The sequence below is a fragment of the Callithrix jacchus genome, chromosome 8 (genome assembly GCF_049354715.1).
Source record: "Callithrix jacchus isolate 240 chromosome 8, calJac240_pri, whole genome shotgun sequence".
NCBI classification, from domain to species: Eukaryota; Metazoa; Chordata; class Mammalia; order Primates; family Cebidae; genus Callithrix; species Callithrix jacchus.
Window position 1 is genome coordinate 31,191,160 of NC_133509.1, and position 21,069 is coordinate 31,212,228.

General features: G+C 39.7%; 1 protein-coding gene across 8 annotated transcripts in view; it reads right to left on the reverse strand.

Moving 5' to 3' along the window:
• TP53BP1 (tumor protein p53 binding protein 1) overlaps nt 1–21,069 on the reverse strand; it is a 121,318-nt gene that overhangs the window by 40,747 nt on the left and 59,502 nt on the right. For 5 of the 8 annotated variants that reach the window (XM_035259465.3, XM_035259463.3, XM_078334099.1 and 2 more), the window contains 3 exons: nt 15,122–16,448; nt 7,263–7,382; nt 6,278–6,481 (listed from right to left, as the gene is read on the reverse strand). In XM_035259465.3, the coding sequence (XP_035115356.3) occupies nt 6,278–6,481; nt 7,263–7,382; nt 15,122–16,448 (1,651 nt within the window). The remainder of the gene's footprint in view (nt 1–6,277; nt 6,482–7,262; nt 7,383–15,121; nt 16,449–21,069) is intronic. The other 3 variants (XM_078334098.1, XM_078334097.1, XM_054239556.2) reach the window with 1 other exon arrangement.

The window sequence follows — 21,069 nt, forward strand, 5'->3', positions numbered from 1 at the left end:
CCTCCTCGGCCTCCTGTGTAGCTGGAATTACATGTGGCTGCCATCATGCCCAGCTAATTTTTGCATTTTTAGTAGAAATGGAGTTTCACCATGTTGGCTAGGCTGGTCTTGAACTCTTGACCTCAGGTAATCCACCCCACTCAGCCTCACAAAGTGCTGGGATTATAGGGGTGAGCCACCACACCCGGCCAGCAGTAACATTCTTTTTTTTTTTAATTTTTTTTTTAAACTGCATTTTAGGTTTTGGGGTACATGTGAAGAACATGCAAGATTGTTGCATAGGTACACACATGGCAGTGTGATTTGCTGCCTTCCTCCCCTTCACCTATATCTGGCATTTCTCCCAATGCTCTCTCTCCCCAACTCCCCAACCCGCACTGTCCTTCCCCTATTTGCCCTCAACGGACCCCAGTGTGTGATGCTCCCCTCCCTGTGTCCATGTGTTCTCATTGTTCAACACCCGCCTATGAGTGAGAACATGCGGTGTTTGATTTTCCATACTTGGGTCAGTTTGCTGAGAATGATGCTTTCCAAGTTCATCCAGGTCCCTACAAATGACACGAATTCATCGTTTTTGATGGATGCATAATATTCCAGGGTGTATATGTGCCACATTTTCCCTGTCCAGTCTATCATCGATGGGCATTTGGGTTGGTTCCAGGTCTTTGCTATTGTAAACCATGCTGCAATGAAAATTCGTGTGCATGTGTCCTTATAGTAGAACGATTTATAATCCTTTGGATGTATACCCAGTAATGGGATTGCTGGGTCAAATGGAATTTCTATTTCTAGGTCCTTGAGGAATCACCACACTGTCTTCCATAATGGTTGAACTAATTCACACTCCCACCAACAGTGTAAAAGTGTTCCTATTTCTCCACATCCTCTCTAGCATCTGTGGTCTCCAGATTTTTTAATGATCGCCATTCTAACCGGCGTGAGATGGTATCTCAATGTAGTTTTGATTTGCATTTCTCTAATGACCAGTGATGATGAGCATTTTTTCATGTTTGTTGGCCTCATGTATATGTCTTCTTTTGTAAAGTGTCCGTTCATATCCTTCGCCCACTTTTGAATGGGCGTGTTTGTTTTTTTCTTGTAAATCTGTTTTAGTTCTTTGTAAATTCTGAATATCAGCCCTTTGTCAGATGGGTAAACTGCAAAAATTTTTTCCCATTCTGTTGGTTGCCGATTCACTCTAATGACTGTTTCTTTTGCTGTGCAGAAGCTGTGGAGTTTGATTAGGTCCCATTTGTCTATTTTGGCTTTTGTTGCCAATGCTTTTGGTGTTTTGGTCATGAAGTCCTTGCCTACTCCTATGTCCTGAATGGTTTTGCCTAGATTTTCTTCTAGGGTTTTTATGGTGTTAGGTCTTATGTTTAAGTCTTTAATCCTTCTGGAGTTAATTTTGGTGTAAGATGTCAGGAAGGGGTCCAGTTTCTGCTTTCTGCACATGGCTAGCCAGTTTTCCCAACACCATTTATCAAACAGGGAATCCTTTCCCCCATTGCTTATTTTTGTCAGGTTTGTCAAAGATCGGATGGTTGTAGATATGTTGTGTTGCCTCTGATGCCTCTGTTTTGTTCCATTGGTCTATATCTCTGTTTTGGTACCACTACCATGCTGTTTTGATTACTGTAGCCTTGTAGTATAGTTTGAAGCCTGGTAGTGTGATGCCTCCCGTTTTTTCTTTTTGCTTAGAATTGACTTGGCTATGCAGGTTCTCTTTTGGTTCCATATGAAGTTTAAGGTGGTTTTTTCCAGTTTTGTGAAGAAGGTCATTGGTAGCTTGATGGGGATAGCATTGAATCTGTAAATTACTTTGGGCAGTAGGGCCATTTTCATGATATTGATTCTTCCTAACCACGAACATGAAATGTTTCTCCATCTGTTTGTGTCCTCTCTTATTTCATTGAGCAGTGGTTTGTAGTTCTCCTCGAAGAGGTCCTTTACGTTCCTTGTTAGTTGTATACCTAGGTATTTTAATCTCTTTGTAGCAATTGTGAATGGCAGTTCGTTCTTGATTTGGCTCTCTTTAAGTCTGTTATTGGTGTATAGGAATGCTTGTGATTTTTGCACACTGATTTTGTATCCTGAGATTTTGCTGAAGTTGCTTATCAGTTTCAGGAGATTTTGGGCTGAGAGGATGGGGTCTTCTAGATATACAATCATGTTGTCTGCAAATAGAGACAATTTGACTTCCTCCTTTCCTATTTCAATACCCTTTATTTCTTTCTCTTGCCTGATTGCTCTGGCTAGCAGTAACATTCTTAAATGAAAATTAAACTTCTCCTGAATCCCAATTCATCTCTTCCCATATAAGAAATTAAAAAATTATGTAATAATACAAACTTTAAAACAATTTAATTTGTATCATAAAAATTTTTTAAACAAATTAAAAATGAAAAACCAATAAAATATGTAAAAAATATTTTAGGTTGATGAACTAATTTTAAATAGTTTTTAAAGCACCTAGAAATAGAAGGTACCAAAGTTCTCCCCAAAGTGCTTTGGGACAGACACTTGAAAAATAAAGGGTGGCCAGGCACAGTGGCTCAGGCATGCAGTCCCAATACTTTGGCAGGATCACTTGAGCCCAGGAGTTCAATACCAGCCGGACTAACATGGTGAAACATGTTACAATAATACAAAAAATACAAAACATTAACCAGGCAAGGGTAGTGGCATGTCAGCAGTCCCAGGTACTAAGGAGGCTAAAGTGGAAGGATCGCTTGAACCTGGGAGGCAGATGTTGCAGTGAGCCAAGATCACCCCACTGCACTCCAGCCTGGGTGACAGAGCGAGACCCTGTCTCAAAAAAAAGAAAAGAAAAGAAAAAAGGATGTTTTCAAGAACATGCAGCAACGAATTAAAGGTTATACTGAAAAGAGTCCCATATTCTCAGAGCAACGTCACTAATTTCACGGGATTAAAATTTTTCATTTACAATTTATACCAGACTTAGAGAAAACAACCCTTAAATGTTTTTAAATATTTCTAAAATATTCATGACCCAATATAATCTAAACAGTCCATGAGGAAGGCAGCTTAAGTTTGGTTAGAGCCCTGGCTCTGAAGCAGAAACCTGGTTCACGCCCTGGCTATTGCACTTAATAGTCCAACCTAGGAGTAAACTACTTTGTCATTTTGAGTCTCAGTTTCATCCTCTGTAAGATAAAAACACAACAAACCTCAAAAGTTTGTTGTAAGGATGAAATGATGTAAGTAACACTGAATATAGTCCCTAATACTATGCTCCTAGTATTAGGAAAGGTAGTAAAATTTACTGATGTAATCATCCTTAACACTTAGCTAGTTGTAACTTCAGGTCCAAAGGTAAAGTAAGATTCAAGGTTATCATATACTTTCTCTCAATAAGCCTTTTTTAAATTTTTGTTTTTCTGAGATGAGATCTCACTATGTTGCCCAAACTGATCTTGTACTTCTGGGTTTAAGCATACCTCCCACATCGGCCTCTGGAATTGCTGGGATTATAGGAGTGCACCAACCACCATGCGTGGCAATAAGGCCTTATTTATTCCAGAGAAGATGACAGTAAGGATGGAACCATGTAATACTTTAATGTCTACTGAGCTGCTAAGATTCAAATCAATAAGTACCATAGCACTAAAGTTTTGGAATCAGACTTCCTGGATTTGTGTCCAGCTACTCCATTTGCTAGCTTTATCTAGGGAAAGTGCTCAACCTTCCTGTGCCTCAGTTTCCTCATCTGTAAAAGAAGGATAATAATAAGATCTAGTTCATAGGCTTGTTATGAGATTTAATGAGCTATACATGTGAAGTGCCTGGCATACAGTAACAGCTAAAAATATATTAGGTTAAAATTACTTTTCTCTTCTCTGGTCTCAAAGGAGAAGTCTTGCTTATCCAATCTATTCTGGTGTAGTCTTCAATAGCTTTCCCTCCCAACTTCTTCAGGGCCTTGATTCATCAACTGTTTCCCCAATTCCCTCATCTTTAATCTATGCCTCCCTCTTTTGGACCCTTCCTTAACCCATTTATGCTGGAGGTTGCAAATTTTTTTTGTGAAAAATCAGACCTTGGCAATGACCATGAGCAGGATATAAATAACTCCCACAAGCTTAGTGTTCCAACAGTGGAACACTAGGCATAAATTAAACTCTATAAACTTGCTCAGGCCTCTCCCAGCCAAAAATAACAAATCCTCTTTCAACCCTGTATTTCCCTCTAACTCACCATATTTTCTCTTCTCCTCTCACAAGCAATTCTCAAAAGTCGACAGTACATTTGTGGCCTCATCTCCTCTTCTTCATCCTTCCTCAGTGACTTTAATATAGCTCCCACCCCAACTGCTCTGAAATAGCTCTTGCTAGAGTCACCAAATGGATCCTAATTGCCAAAGTCAATGTATATTTTCAGACAATCTTACCAAACTTGCTCCTGTGCCTGACATTATCTTCTTGTAACTCTCCTCTCCATAGACTTCCATGGCTTCATATACCCTCCTAGTTCTCCTTCTCTCTGAATGTTCCTTTACAATCTCACTTATGAGATTTCTTCCTCTTCTAATCTCCCTTAAACAGCTTTTATAAACTACCGGAAATGAAAAAAGTATAAGCTTCAGAGTTGGGTCTGACTCAAATTCCAACTCTACCTAGCACCAATTATTGTGACCTTAGGCATATAACTTAAAAACCTCTCAACAGTGGGCAAAGGATATGAACAGACACATTTCAAAAGAAGACATATATGAGGCCAACAAACATATGAAAAAATGCTCATCATCACTGGTCATTAGAGAAATGCAAATCAAAACCACACTGAGATACCATCTCACGCCAGTTAGAATGGCGATCATTAAAAAGTCTGGAGACAACAGATGCTGGAGGGGATGCTGAGAAATAGGAACCCTCCTACACAGTTGGTGGGAGTATAAATTAGTTCAACCATTGTGGAAGACAGTGTGATGATTTCTCAAGGATCTAGAAATAGAAATTCCATTTGACCCAGGAATCCCATTACTGGGTATATACCCAAAGAACTATAAATCGTTCTACTATAAAGACACATGCACACGTATGTTCACTGCAGCCCTGTATACAATAGCAACAACCTGCAGTCAACCCAAATGCCCATCAATGATAGACTGGACAAAGAAAATGTGGTACATATACACCATGGAACACTATGCAGCCATAAAAAACGGTAAGTTCGTGTCCTTTGTAGGGATTTGGATGAATCTGGAAGCCATCATTCTCAGCAAACTGACACAAGAACAGAAAACCAAACACCACCATGTTCTCACTCATAGGTGGGTGTTAAACAATTACAACACATGGACTCAGGGAGAACAGCATCACACACTGGGGGCAGTTGTGGGGGGGTAGGGGAGGGATAGTAGAGGGTGGGGAGGGTAGGGGGTATAACATGGGGAGAAATGCTGGATATAGTATACACGTAAAGTAAAATTTAAAAAATAAAATAAAACAAACCAAAAAAACCTCTCTTACTGTGTTTTCTCATCAATAAAATGAAAAATGCAGATACCTACCTGGCAGTACTATTATAAAAATGAGATGACACATAGAGTCATTCTCTATTTTTTTCCTCCCCCTTACTTCCATATTCAACTGGCCCCATGCTTCTGTCTATTCACCCCTCAAATTCATCCCTCATCTACAGCCCTGCTGCCAATGACCTCACTTTCTGGTTAAAGACTGGGTAGAATTTACCAGGCAGGAGAACAGAATATGGGAAAGGCAAGGAAAGGAACCATCAAGCACAAACACACAAGGTTTTGAAAAACTCAGCTGATCCTTTTTTGAAAGGCAAATCTGATATTACTACTCCCTTGGGTAAAACTCTTGAGCTTCTCAGCATGATGTAAAAAGTCTTTCAGCATCTGGTCCCTACTTTGAATCCCTCCCTTGTAACTTCTCTTTATTCTAGCCCTACCAAACAACTTGTAATTCATGTGAGAAAGAATCAACATTAATCTGCAATGTGAATCCACAGTCCTAAAATTTTCTACCCTATTCTGAAGTCTTTCTGAATAGGAAAACCAATTATATAGAAATAGGCTTAATACAGAGAAACAAGCTGTAACTTTGAGATTATAAAACAGAGTATCTTTAGTAACATGACAGCTGGCTGAAAGCAAATAATTAAATCTATGAGTGTAAGACTGTACAAATATACTCATAAATATAAAATATCAATTATTATAACTAGATTATAATCAGTACTCCCCAGATGACCTGCAGCTACTAATTATCCAAGATTAACATAAACTTACTTTCCAGGTTGAACTGCAAAGACTCTTCACTCGCCTCAGTCTCAGGACTAACCAGTTTCATTCTTAGACACAATTTATCATCCATTTCTGGGGCAGCCCCAGAATCCCCTTTTTCACTTCCAAGTATGGGATCATGAGTCTCCACCATGCTTTCAGACATGACATCACTGGTTGCTATGGTGCTTTCTGGATAGTTGCTAATACCTGAAAGAAGTGAGGGAGGGAGGAAGAAAAAAAGAACACTAAAATACAAACACACACAAAAAAAAACAGTAATTCAAGTCATCAATTTGCCTGTTTGGCTCCAGAGCTCTGCAAGATTGGAGGAGGTTCCTAGGATAGATCCCTGTCATAAGTATCAACAACTACGAACTAGTATTGACACCTGGTCTTAAGAGGAGCAACAGGATTCAGTTCCACTTCTGCATCTGGACAAAGGATGCTGCATGAGCCCTCAGCCAACCCACATCTGCCAGCATCAGGCATAGGTAGCAGGAGACTCCAGACGGCATGACTGTTACCTCCCAGCACTGACTAGAGAAAACAAATAGGTTAATGTAGAAGACTACTGGCTGCTTCAGGGAAGGAGGATCTAAGTTTTCTTGCCCTGTCAAGCAGCAAACTGATTAATTAGCCAAAGTACTGAATAAATAGTACTTCTACCCTACTTCCTACTCCTTCCTTATAAAACAGCTCTATATCACTACTTAGCACTCAGATTCTACTGTCTTGCAAATAATAAGATAAAATCCTTTTAAGTATTCTCTTTCTTTCTTACTTCTCTCCATCCTTTCTTTCCTTCCTCTCTTTACCCCTCATCTCCTAGAAGTAAAATCACAGAACCAGACTTCATAGCCCTATTTTCCCTAAGACAAAAATCAACCTTACAAGCCAGGCCCAACTCCTCAGATCTAAAATATCACTTGGGTAAAGAATGACATCTCGGAAATTCTGGCTTAAACATCATTACTTTTTATTCACTCACCAATAGGAGTACTGTGTCTCTTGGGCTCCAATTTTAGGTGCCCAATAAGAGGTGGGGTTGCCCCAGTCAATGGTGGGATGATATCACCTTCTTTAGGCAAAGTGAAATGAAATGGGGTTTCTGAAAAAAAAAAAAAAGAAAGAAAGAAAATATGATAAAAAACAAACCAAAACAGAAGTATAAAATAAACAAAAACAATGAGAACTCTAAGAAATATTTCAATTACTCTTTTCCTTTGCTCCCAAATTCTGTCTCATTCCTACCACCCTCACCAGGCTCCCGACCAACTCCCTTCTATTGTGTCTGCTCTCCTCACAGCCAACTATAGTATTGACACGAAGTAGACAACTAGAGGATGAGCAAACAGAGAAAGCCAAAAATCTGCAGGACCTGAGGAACATGGAGTCAAAAAGAACACAAACATCTGAGCTCCAAGACAGTACACATCAGGGGATATTTAGCAATACAAATTTGGACTGTTTCAAACCTAGACAATGTAATTTTATGCAATGCTACCCTAAGGAGTTTGTTTATGCCTTAATCGTCTGTAGGATTCTCCAAAGCAAAGTCTGAAGTTAATACTTATAATTAATAATCTAATCAAAGAGATGACAAAGGATCTCATGGGTCAAAGGACTTCAAGATACCGACTGGTTCTAGCACAGAAATCCAAGGGTTTCAGGGTTTGGCAGTACTGACCAGCATTCATTCTAGGACTAAGTGTAATCTTCATACCTAGATCTCTGCAAAACAGTAAATCCCTCATATATAAGCATCACCAGTGTTTTAGTTAATTGTTAAATTATTATAAATAGAAAATATTTGTCAAGCCATAAAGCTACTTTTTACCTAGGACTCAGTTCCAAATTTTTGCTAATCAGAACTAGAAAACTATCAAAAATTACATTTTCTAATTTCCTAATTTATCTCTTTAATCAAATGATACATTTGGGTGAAAATAAGAATTGTGCCAGATTGCCCTCTTAAAAGTAATACATGAAAATTTCTTCTTACTTTCCTGGGATAGCTCAAAATAATCTGGCATACTCAGACAACTACTACTCATGAAAATAGTTTTCTTCTTTCATCTTTTTCCACTCCTCTTCTATCTTTAATAGCAAGCATCATGACAATTTTTTCCTTTAAAATAACAAAACAAAAAATCTCTTAGATCTACATGTAAGATATAATGAATTAGTAACCTGAGGAGATGAAAAGAGAAAAAAGGTCTTTAGAAATAAAGGATGAAAGTGCATATGCTCAGCTAAAGAAACTGTAAAGAGAGGCCAGGTACCATGACTCACTCCTGTAATCCTGGCACTTCGGGAGGCAGAGGCAGACAGATCACTTGAGGTCAGGAGTTCAAGATCAGCCTGGCCAACATGATGAAACCCTGTCTCCACTAAAAATAAAAAATTAGCTGGGCATGGTAGCAGGCACCTGTAATCCCAGCTACTCAGGAGGCTAAGGCAAGAGAATCGCTTGAACCTGGGAGGCAGATAGATGTTGCAGTGAGCCAATATAGTGCCACCACACTACAGCCTGGGTGACAGAGTGAGACTGTCTCAAAAAAAAACCAAAACTGTAAACAGTATAAAGTGAAGAACCTCAACATTACATCTAACTGGCAAAGACATCCACCATAGTTACAAAAAAGAAATGGGTCAAGTAGATAAGCATTCATTCTGTGCTAGCCCCTTATAAAGCAACTTGCTCTAATGAAGAACTTAGGAGAGGGACGGGCGCGCTGGCTCACGCCTGTAATCCCAGCACTTTGGGAGGCCGAGGCGGTCAAGAGATCGAGGCCATCCTGGTCAACATGGTGAAACCCCGTCTCTACCAAAAATACAAAAAAATTAGCTAGGCGTGGTGGCACGTGCCTGTAATCCCAGCTACTCAGGAGGCTGAGGCAGGAGAATTGCCTGAACCCAGGAGGCGGAGGTAGCGGTGAGCCAAGATCGTGCCATTGCACTCCAGCCTGGGTAACAAGAACAAAACTCTGTCTCAAAAAAAAAAAAAGAACTTAGGAGAGATACAGAAACTGAAAAAACACCTTGCAAAGCCTCATACATTCCAGATTTCTGAAAATGTGTATAAATCTTTTATCAGACCTATGTGACATACTATATTATGCAAATACAATATGCAAGCATTAACTGCTGAATGCTTATCCCTGTAATAAGGTTTCCTTTGCACAGTATTACATAAAACTTATGAAAAGTAATTTTAGCACCATTTATCTAACTGCATTACTATAACCTAATGGAAAATTAAGACTTTTATAAGCCCTAGGGAAAGCACTGCCACTACTCTCCTCTAGTCTCCAATGCCTCATTCCTGGGTTACCATAATCCATCAATCACTTCCTCTACCTAAGTCTCTCACTCTCCCCAACCCCCAATTCTTTCTCAACACTGTAACCAAAGCTGCCTTCCTAGAAAACATGGCTTTGTTAGCTCCAGGTCAAAAGACTTAGTTTTTACCAGAAAACAAATTCCTAACTCTTTAGTCAGCATTCAACCGACTAGTAGTAGCCTATGTTTCCAGTCTTTCTTTAATTATTCATGTTCATAAAGCTTCTTTTCAATGTTCTCCAAATGTTTCCCATTTTTATGCTTTTGTTGCCTCAACTGAAAAATGAATCAATCTACTCAAATTATTGCCAAATCTTTAAAAATACATTTGCTGGCACATGTTATCCTTTTAAATTTATGAAATTTTCCACATATTCCATTATTTCTCTAACATTCAGCACTCCTACATTATTGAAATTATCAAATGCCTTCTTGTTTTTCCAGATAATCATGGGCTATCATGTTGTATGTAGGCATACCAAACAATGAAGGAAGATGTGAATGAGGAAACAAAAGGAAACTCAGTATCAATTTTGCAACCACCTGAATGGGAGTATGTCCTTTAAGGACTTTAGAGAATAACTCCAAAGCAATATTTAAAACTGTAAAGGTTAAGAAGGTCTCTCCTAACTTTCTGTTATAGTTTTAAACCCATTTTTTTCTTTATTCTTAAAAGAACTGGTTACCCCTAAGAACTGATTAAAAGCCATCTAGTTAAAAATGTAACAATTTACATATCAGGTGAGATAATGCATGAACAGTCTACTCTACAAGTCTGCCTCTGACATTAATAGCCAATTAAGATGACATTCTCTCAAGTAAGCCAATAAAGGTTATAGTTAGAGCCTAAAACACATTTAGCTTTCCTGATCATTATTAACTATTACAGACTATTACTTATGGATTTAATTAAAGACTTACTGCACTCATTACAGTTTTTCACATCATCAACCCACCACATATTTGTTCTATGTTAAATCCCACTGGGCTTCCAAGTACCATCTTGCTACTTTTTTTTCAGGTTTGTGAGGAGCTCTCCATAGACATATATTTGAAGAGGCTTCCAAACTGTTAACAGTGATAAGTTATCTATAAATGGAGACACTTAGAACAATTCTCTCTCTCCTTCTCTGTACTCACTCTCTTTTCCTCCCAACGCCCTCTCTCCCCACATCCTCCCCACTCACAATCTCTACTTTCTTGTATTGCTTCAATGTTTTTCAAAATTAAGCATGCTTTATTTATGTATTTATTTGAGATAATGATCTTGCTCTGTCAAGCAGGCTGGAGTGCAGTGGTGCGATCTCAGCTCACTCCAACCCCCGACTCCCAGGTTCAAGTGATTCTTGTGCCTCAGCCTCCTGAGTAGCTGGAATTACAGGTGCACGCCACCATGCCTGGCCTCTATCTTTTTAAGAAAATTAATAACTCTATTAACAACAAAAAAGTGCTCTTCTAACTTTAGCAGATGAGTAAATGTAAAGCCCACCCAATTCATACCTTTCCTCTGTCTTTTCAGATTGAAGAACTATTATTTTTTAGGTTACTATCATTTAAGTTACATATCAAAATACTATTAAATTTGGCCGGGCCCAGTGGATCATACCTGTAATCCCAGCACTTTGGGAGGCCAAGGTGGTCAGATCACTTGAGGCCAGGAGTTCGAGACCAGCCTGTTCAACAGGGCAAAACCCTAACTCTACTAAAAATACAAAAATTAACCAGGCATGGCGGCACGCGCCTGTAATTCCAGCTATTCAGGCAGCTGAGACATAAGAATCACTTGGACCTGGGAGGTGGAGGCTGCAGTGAGTTGAGATCACCCCACTGCGTTCCAGCCTGGGTGCCAGAACAAGACTTTGTTTCAAAAAAGTAAAAATACGTTAGTCTCTCAACGTTTAGCAACTAAACAACTATATTTTTAAAAGTACAAACTACTATTTTTGTGTTCTTTTTCCAATGCTCTTCTGAATGACTTTATTTTATACAATTCTCTAAGTTAAAAACTATTATTCTAAGCTGAGCACAGTGGCTCATGGCTATAATTCCAGCACTCTGGGAGGCCAAGGTGGGTGGATTGCCTGAACCCAAGAGTTCAAGACCAGCCTGGGTAACATAGCAAAACCCTGTCTCTACAAAAAATTAGCCAAGCATGGTGGTACATGCCTGTAGTTCCAGCTTCTTGGTGGGAAGTGGGGGCTGAGGTGGGAGGATCACCTGAGCCTGGGAAGTCAAGGTTGAGGTAACCAATGATGGTGCCACTGCACTCCAGCCTGGGTGACACAGCGAGACCCCGGCTTGAAAATAAACAAACCAACAAACAAACAAAAAAACCAAAAGACAAAAAACTATTCTCCCTTCATGTTCTAATTTACAATTAAAATTATTTTATTTAATTCTCCTCATAAATACTATCTTTCCAACCACTGTCTTTATTGCTTTTCATTGTTTGCTCAAGAATTAAAATCAGGAAGTAAACACACAATCACTAGCATTTTCAATAATCTGGATAATAATAATATTAATAAAATAGTAAGTTTGACTATGGCAGTGTTTATGACCAAAACAAGCTGACTCTGCCAATTAACACTGTAAACAAGAATTCATGAAGAATATTAGTAAAATAATAGAATTAATATCTCAAAGTTTTAGAAGCTTCTTTTGCATATAATTTAAAAGCACTCGAGGCTGGGCGTGGTGGCTCACTCTTTGGGAGGCTGAGGTGGGCGGATCACGAGATCAAGAGATCAAGACCATCCTGGCCAACATGGTGAAACCCAGTCTCTACCAAAAATACAATAATTAGCTGGGCATGGTAGCACGTGCCTGTAGTCCCAGCTACTCAGGAGGCTGAGGCAGGAGAATTGCTTAAACCTAGGAGGTGGAGGTTGAAGTGAGCTGAGAATGCGCCACTGCACTCCAGCCTGGTGCCTGGCAATGGGGCCAAGACTCTTGTCTCAAAAAAATAAATAAATAAAATAAAAGTACTCCAAAATAAAAGCACTAAAACAGTAAACAAAACAATTCACATTGTTCCTCACTACAGATTTTCAGAATCAAAGAAACTGTATTAAGTAGTTTTTTGTTTTTTTACATGAAGAAAAAGCACAGCCAGGATTAGGAGACCTAGGTTCTAGTCCCACCTCTATCATTAACGAGCCACAAGACGTTAAGAAGAGACTAAATCCAATAACCCTTCACTTCTTTTTTAGCTCTAACATTCCTTGTTCTCAACAGAAAAAAAGTATTAAACATAAAAGCTAATAAACAGGGACATTTGTTTTTGTTTGAGGCAGAGTTGCACTCTGCGGCCTAGGCTGGAGTAGAATGGGAGAATCTCAGCTTCTCGTGCCTCAACCTCCCAAGTAGTTGGGATTATAGGCAACCATCATCATGCTGGGCTAATTTTTCTATTTTTCTTTTGTTTTGTTTTTTGAGACAAGAGTCTCACTGTGTCACCAAGCTAGAGTGCACTGGCGCAATCTCGGCTCACTGCAACCTCCGCCTGTCGGGTTCAAGCGATTCTCCTGCCTCAGCCTCCTGAGTAGCTGGACTACAGGCGTGTGCCACCACACCCCGCTAATTTTTGTACTTTTAGTGTAGATGGGGCTTCACCATGTTGGCCTGGATGGTCTTGATCTCTTGACCTTATGATCCACCCACCTCAGCATCCCAAAGTGCTGGGATTTAATTTTTGTATTTTTAGTAGAGACAGGGTTTCACCATGTTGGCCAGGCTGGTCTCAAACTCCTGATCTCACGTGATCCACCCACCTTGGCCTCCCAAAGTGCTGGGATTACAGGCGTGAGCCACTGCACCCAGCAATAGGGACAATTTAAAGACTAAAAAAAAAAAAAATACTATTAATAACCACACATAGACAATGAGTATAAAATGGGACTGTTCTAGGCCAGGCACAGTAGCACATGCCTGTAATCCCAGCACTTTGGGAGGTCAAGGTGGGTATATCATGAAATCGGGAGATCAAGACCATCCTGGCCAACATAGTTAAACCACATCTCTACTAAAAATATAAAAATTAGCTGGGTGTTGGGGCACATGTCTGTAGTCCCAGCTACTCAGGAGGCTGAGGCAAGAGAATCGCTTGAAGCTGGGAAGCTAAGGTTGAGGTGAGCCGAGATTACTCCACTGCATTCCAGTTTGGCAACAGAAAGAGACTCTGTCTCAAAAAAAAAAAAGAAGGAACTGTTCTAGACAAACCAAAATAAAATATACAGTCACTCATGCTATTTTATGTAAACTTGTCAAATACTGTTTTTTTCATTTCATCCTAGAAACTTGTTTTCTTAAGTTTGTGTCTTGATCTTAAGAGTTTGTTTTGATTTTACATTATACTAACTCTAAGGATTCACAAAGATTAAATTATTTCAGCTAATGTCATAAAATTATTTTTTGCAGAAAGAGTCTCACTCTGTCACCCAGGCTGCAGTCCAGTGGCACGATCTCAGCTCACTGCCTCTCAGGTTCAAGTGATTCTCATGCCTCAGCCTCCCAAGTAGCTGGGACTAAAGGTGCACGTAACACCATGCCGAGCTAATTTTTTGTATTTTAGTAGAGATGGGTTTCACCATGTTGCGGAGACTGGTCTCAAACTCCTGAGCTCAGGCAATCCACCCACCTAAGCCTCCCAAAGTGTTAGGATTACAGGTGTGAGCAACTGTGCCCAGCCTACAAATAGAAAGTAATCTGTTTTCAAGCTGAATTTCATAAAATAAAGAACAAGAACTAATACATTGTCCAGTTTCAGGTTTAAGAGCCATATATTTTTTGAACCAACTTTAGAAACTTTACTTAATGCCCATAAAAAGGAAATACATGTGATTTTATCATGTAGAGTTAATCAAAAAAGATCCTTCTACTTCAAGGCGACTTCAAAATCTATATACACAGAGCAACAATGCAATCTAAGTAGAAAAAAACAGATTGTTACAATTTCTAAATATTTTTTATCAACTACTCCTGAGTTATAAAGCTGAATACTCAAATATCTCTAATCACACAAATAACTGTAACTATTAAAAAATGCAACCCAGGCGGGGGTGGTGGCTCATGCTTGCAATCCCAGAACTTTGGGATCCCATGGCAGGCGGATCACTTGAGGTCAGAAGTTCAAGACTAACCTGGCTAACATGGCAAAACCCCATCTCTACTAAAAATACACAAAAATTAGCCGGGCAGTGACACATGCCTGTAATCCCAGCTACTTGGGAGGCTAAGGCACAAGAATTCACTTGAAACTGGGAGGTGGAAGATGCAGTGAGCTGAGAACACACCACTGTACTCTAGCCTGGGCAAGAAAGCGAGACTCTGTCTTAAAGAAAAAAAAAAGCAATCCAGAAAATTTAATTTTCCAATTACTATTGGTTGTTCATAAACATAAACCAAAGTTAATGTTCACCCCTGACATAAGCATGCAGTTCTCGCCAACCTTCCATTCCAAATTATAATTTAGGTGGAGACAGAATAATCTACAATCACACTCACCACTAGAACTTTCACAGAAGCTTTGTGAGGCATGGGCAGATGGCTTCTCCAGCTTCTGGGCCTCTGCATCTGAGCTTAGCTGCTTTGTATTAGCCATTTTTGAGTCTTCTGTTAATGAATTATCTTTTTTCTCCTGAGTTTCAGTCTGCTCCATCTCCTGGTCAAGTCTCAGAGGATCATCTGCTCTCACCAAAGGTAAGGGAGGCTGTGAAGAGTCTTCCTCTACAGGTTCTGTTTCTGCAGTCCCTGATTTCAGATCTCCTTCATACTCTACACTCTTTTCTTCCTTGGTATCTAATCTTTTCTCAGTACATGGTTCTATTTCTGGAGCAACATCCTCCCAAGACTGGGAATCTGAGCACTTCTCCACTCCCTCTAAAGGTTCACAAGAAACATCAACTCTGGGAGATGGCTCTTTCACATCTACAATCACAACACTGGAGTCCTCTGAAGTAGCTTCTTCCCAAGCTTCCTGATCCTTATGTTCCAATTCTTGGTCAAGTATTGCCAACTTTTGAGGAGAATCAATACTAATCACACTGGTTTCAATTTCCATAGCTTCTGAGCATTCGTTTTTTGGGATTTCCTTTTGAAGACACAACCCTTGGGACTGAGTTTCAGTCAGAGAAAGGTGCAATGGGACACTCTCCATATTTTCTTCTTTGAGTTCCTCTCCTTGACTTTCACAAGGTGTCTCAGAGATTTCCTCCACCTCAGACCCTGAAGACCCCTCCTCTGGATGGTGTTCTTTAATTTCCATAGCTTCCTCCTGATCTAACACACTAGAGAGTGCCTCAGATCGGGTAGCTGGTGAAGGAACTGCCTGACTCCCCGAATCACAAGTGAGATCAATACAAACATCTTCTGCTACACTTTCTTCTCTGCCCTTGCAACCAGTGGCTAAAATGCTAATGTCATCCCTTGTGTCTGTGTCATCTCCCTTTGTTTTGTCATCATTCTGACTCAGTCGTACTTCATCATCCTGTGCTGGATTCACTAGGATACTATCATTTTCAGCAGGAACAAATTTAGAATTGAGAACTGGAGACATGGGTTCAACATCCTCAATCTGTGTGTTTTCTCCAACTTCATCAATCCTGTGAGAACTCAGGCTCTCCACCTTTGGGGACTGACTATACTCACTTGTAGAAAGCATCAACTTGCAGGAATCCCCTGTCAAAGATAGCCCAAGATCCCCAGGAGAATTCTTTGGTTCAATCTCTGAAGTTTTAGAACACTCAACTGTCAAAGATGAACTATGCAAATCTCCATCTTTCTTCCCATTGTTTGACTGTTCTTCTAGACTTGGGGAGGGAATAAAAATGTCCTAAGGAAGAATAAAAAGAAATAAATCATAATTTGTTCATGATCTATATCTTTTATAGCTAATCCCTGGATTCATATAAAATTTCTAAAATCAAATATTCAAGAATTAAAGAACTCCAGGATCGCCAGGAGCAGTGGCACATGCTCCAGCCCACTTCAGTTCTCACAAGGTGGAAATATGTACTCGTTTTACTTCATTATTTCAAAATATGCTAGCATTCATAAAGCAGATATTAAAACCCAGTGGCTGGGCACAGTAGCTCATGCCTATTATCCTAGCATTTTGGGAGGCCAAGGCAGGTGGATCACCTGAAGTCAGGAGTTTGAGACCAGCCTGGCCAACCCAGCAAAACCTTGTCTCTACTAAATATACAAGAATTAGCCAGGTGGGGTGGCACGTGCCTGTAATGCCAGCTACTCAGGAGACTGAGGCAGGAGAATGGCTTGAACCACAGAGGCGGAGGTTTCAATGAGCCAAGTTAGTATCATTGCACTCCAGCGTAGATAACGTAGTGAGACTCCATCTCAAAAACTAATAATAAATAAATAAATAAAATCCAAAGCTTACAATATCAATAGTCAACAGAGAAATACAAATTAAAATAACAATGAAATGCCACTATATGAAACAAAAGCAACTAACATAGGCCGGGCGCAGTGGCTCCCGCATGTAATCTTAGCATTTTGGAAGGCAAAGGTGGGTGGATCACCTGAGGTCAGGAGTTCCAGACCAGCTTGGCCAACATGGCGAAACCTCATATCTACTAAAAATATAAAAATTAGCCAGACATGGTGGTGCAAGCCTGCAGTCCCAGCTACTCAGGAGGCTAAAGCAGGAGAATCACTTGAACCCAGGAGGCAGAGACTGCAGTAAGCCGAGATTATGACACTGCAATCCAGCCTGTGTGATACAGCAAGATTCTGTCTCAAAAAAAAAAAAAAAAAAAAAAGCAAACTAACTTCACAAAACAGCCAGGCGTGCTGGCTCATGCCAGTAATCCCAGCACTTTGGGAGGCTAAGGTGGGAAACCTACTTGAGCCCAGGAGTTCAAGACCAGCCTGGGCAACATGGCTAGACTCCATGTCTACAGAAACTTTTAAGAATTAACCAGGCATGTTGTTGTGCCCCTACAGTCCCAGCTACTCGAGAGGCTGAGGCAGAAGGATCACTTGAGCCCCAGGAGTTTGAGACTGCAGCGAGCTATGATTGTGCCACTGCATACTAGCCTGAGTGACAGGACAAGGCTCTGTCCCAAAAAAAGAGAAAACAACAGGCTCACAAAACCAAGGATTAGCAAGGATGTGGAACACCTGCAACTCTTATACATTGCTGCTGGGAATGCAAAACGTTACACTCACTTTGGAAAAACAGTATGGCAGTATCTTATAAAGTTAAACATTCATTACTATATAACCTAGGCATTCCCATTTGTAGGCATTTATTTAAGAAAAATAAAAATTTGTGCCCACAAAAAGATGTGCATGCAAATGATCATAGTTATTATTTATAACATGCGCATGCTGACCAGGCACAGTGGCTCACATTTGTATTCTCAGCACTTTGGGAGGCCAAAGTAGGCAGATCTCTTAAGCCTAGGAGCTCGAGGCCAGCCTAACCAACATGGTGAAACGCTGTTCTGACTAAAAATACAAAAATTAGCTGGATGTGGTGGTGCACATTATACTGTGATCCTAGCTACCCAGAGGCTGAGGCATGAGAATTGCTTGAACCCAGGAGGAAAAGGTTGCAGAGAGGCAAAATCACGCCACTGCACTCCTACCTGGGCAACAGAGCAAGATTCTGTCTCCAAAAAAAAAAAAGATGTGCATGCAAATGATCATAGGATTATTATTCATAAATTCATGGGAAATTATTCATATATTCACTAATATATCATATATTAGTTATAATTAAATAGATTATTCAAAATAACCAAAAACTAGAACCAAATGTCTATCAATTGGTGAATGAATAAACAAATTGTAGATACACATATTATGGAAAACTATCCAACAATATAAATGGAATAAAATATTACTAAGTACAATACAAGCAAATCTCAAAAATATGCTAAGTAACAGAGCTCAAATATAAAGACCATATACATACTTACAATTACATTAAATTTCTTTTTTTTTTTTTTTTTAACAACAAGGTTTCATTCTGTCGCCCAGGCTCTGGAGTGCAGTGGTGAGATCATAGCTCACTGCAGCCTCAATTTCCTGGGCTCAAGCAATCTCCCACCTCAGTCTCCCAAGCAGCTGGAATACAGGTGGGCACCACCACACACAGCTAATTTTTAAAATGACTTTTAGAAATGGGATTTGCTATATTGCCCAGACTTGAAATTATTGAAATACCAAAACTATACTCACAGAAAGATGACATGTGGTTGCTTAGGGCAGGAGAGGGGAGTATACTGGGCCAGCAGGGAGATCAACCACAAAAGGTGGTTTTCTTATGGAAACTTTTTAGGGTGATGGAACTGTTCTCTACTTTGATGGTGGTGGTGGTTACACAGCTGTATACAATGGCCAAATTTCATCAAATCATACATGTAAAATGGCAATTTTATTTTATGCAACCAATATTTCAATTTTTTAAAAAAATTAATACAAAACTTAGTTGTTTTTAATAAGAACTTACATTTAGTGTGTCATTTTGTCTAATGAAAATGATGTAAAACTCCAGACACAGATGGTTAGGTATTCATTTCCTATGTTTTGTTTTGAGACAGGATCTTGCTCTTTCACCCAGGATGGAGTACAGTGACTTGATCACAGCTCACTGCAGCCTTGACATCTTGGACTCAATTAATCCTCTCACCTCAGCCTCCCAAGTAGCTGGAACTACAGGTGCACACCACCAGAGCCAGCTAATTTTTGTATTTTTTGCAGAGTGGGTCTCACTTTGTTGCCCACACTTGTTTCAAAATCCTGGGCTCAAGCAATCTGCCCAAAGTGCCTTAGCTTCCCAAAGTGCTAGAATTACAGGCATGAGCTATCATGCCCAGGTTTTTTTCCTATGATTTTTAAGGGAATGAGGAATCAAATGGGTAGACAAGCATTCTATATATTCCTTAACTTCTGGTATTTCAATGTCTGGTACTACTGTTTATCCTATCAGATTGTTTAAATCTGTTCATATACTGTCAGATATGACTCAGTATAAATTGCTTCAGGCCAGGTGCAGTGGCTCAAATTTATAATTCAAACACTTTGGAAGGCTGAGACAGGAGGATTACTTGAGCTGAGGAGTTTGAGACAAGCCTCGGCAACAAAGTAAGACCCTGTCTCTATCAAAAAAAAAAAAATTAGCTGAGTGTGGTAGTCACACTACTTGGGAGCCTGGAAGGCTGCGGCTGCACTGAGTAGCGATTATGCCACTGTACTCCAGCCTGTACAACAAAGTGAGACTCTGTCTCAAAAGGTAAAAAAAAAAAAACAAAAACGGTTCAACATTTCTAAATGGCAATTTAGCAAAACACAACAGCCCTGAAATCCTATATACCCCATAACCCAATAATTCCATTTCTGTGAAATTAATCAATAAAAGCACACTGATATTTAGCTACAAAGTAGTTCACTGTTTTATTATAACTTAGAAAACAATATGAAATATCTGAAATTGTTATGGATATATATATATATATATATATATATATATATATATATATTTTTTTTTTTTTTTTTTTTTTTTTGAGACAGGGCCTTGTTCTGTTGCCCAGGCTGGCTGGAGTGCAGTGGTGCCATCATGGCTCATTGCAGTCTTGACCTCCTAGGCTCAAGTGATTCTCCTACCTCAGCCTCCTGAGTAGTTGGGACTACAGGCACACACCACCTCACCTAATTTTTTAGTACTTTTTGTAGAGATGAGGTTTTGTCATGTTTCCCAGGCTGATCTCAAACTCCTGGGTTCAAGTGATCTGCCCACCTCCAACTCCCAGAGCACTGGGATTACAGGCATGAGCTACCTCATCCAGCCAGGATAATCATTTTTAAATTGTATTATATCACATGATAGAATATTTTGTGTCTACATAAACCTATACTGCAGAAGAATACTAAAAGATCAAAAAACATTCAGGCTATAGCAAGAAGTTTCTATTTTAGTAAAATATTATGCAGGTATATATTATAGCCTTTTTTTTTTTTTGAGACAGAGTCTCGTTCTGTCACTAGGCTGAACTGCAGTGACACCATCTCTGCTCACCGCAACTTCCACCTCCCAGGTTCAAATTATTTTCCTGCCTCAGCCTCTGTAGTAACTGGGATGATAGGCACCTGCCACCATGCCTAGCTAATTTTTGTACTTTTTAGTGGAGATGGGGTTTCACCATATTGGTCAGGCTGGTCTCAAACTGCTGACCTCAAGCGATCCATCCACCTCGGCCTCCCAAAAGGCTAGGATTATAAGCATGAGCCACACACCTGGCCATTACAGTCTTTTTATACATTTTATAATATGTAATCTTCATGTAATTTTAGTTAATAAACATATATCCAAAAAAGCTAAGAGTTGGCCAGGCATGATGACTGTAATCCCAGCACTTCAGGAAGCTGAGGCAGTTAGATCACCTGAGGTCAGGAGTTCGAGACCAGCCTTACCAACATGGTGAAAC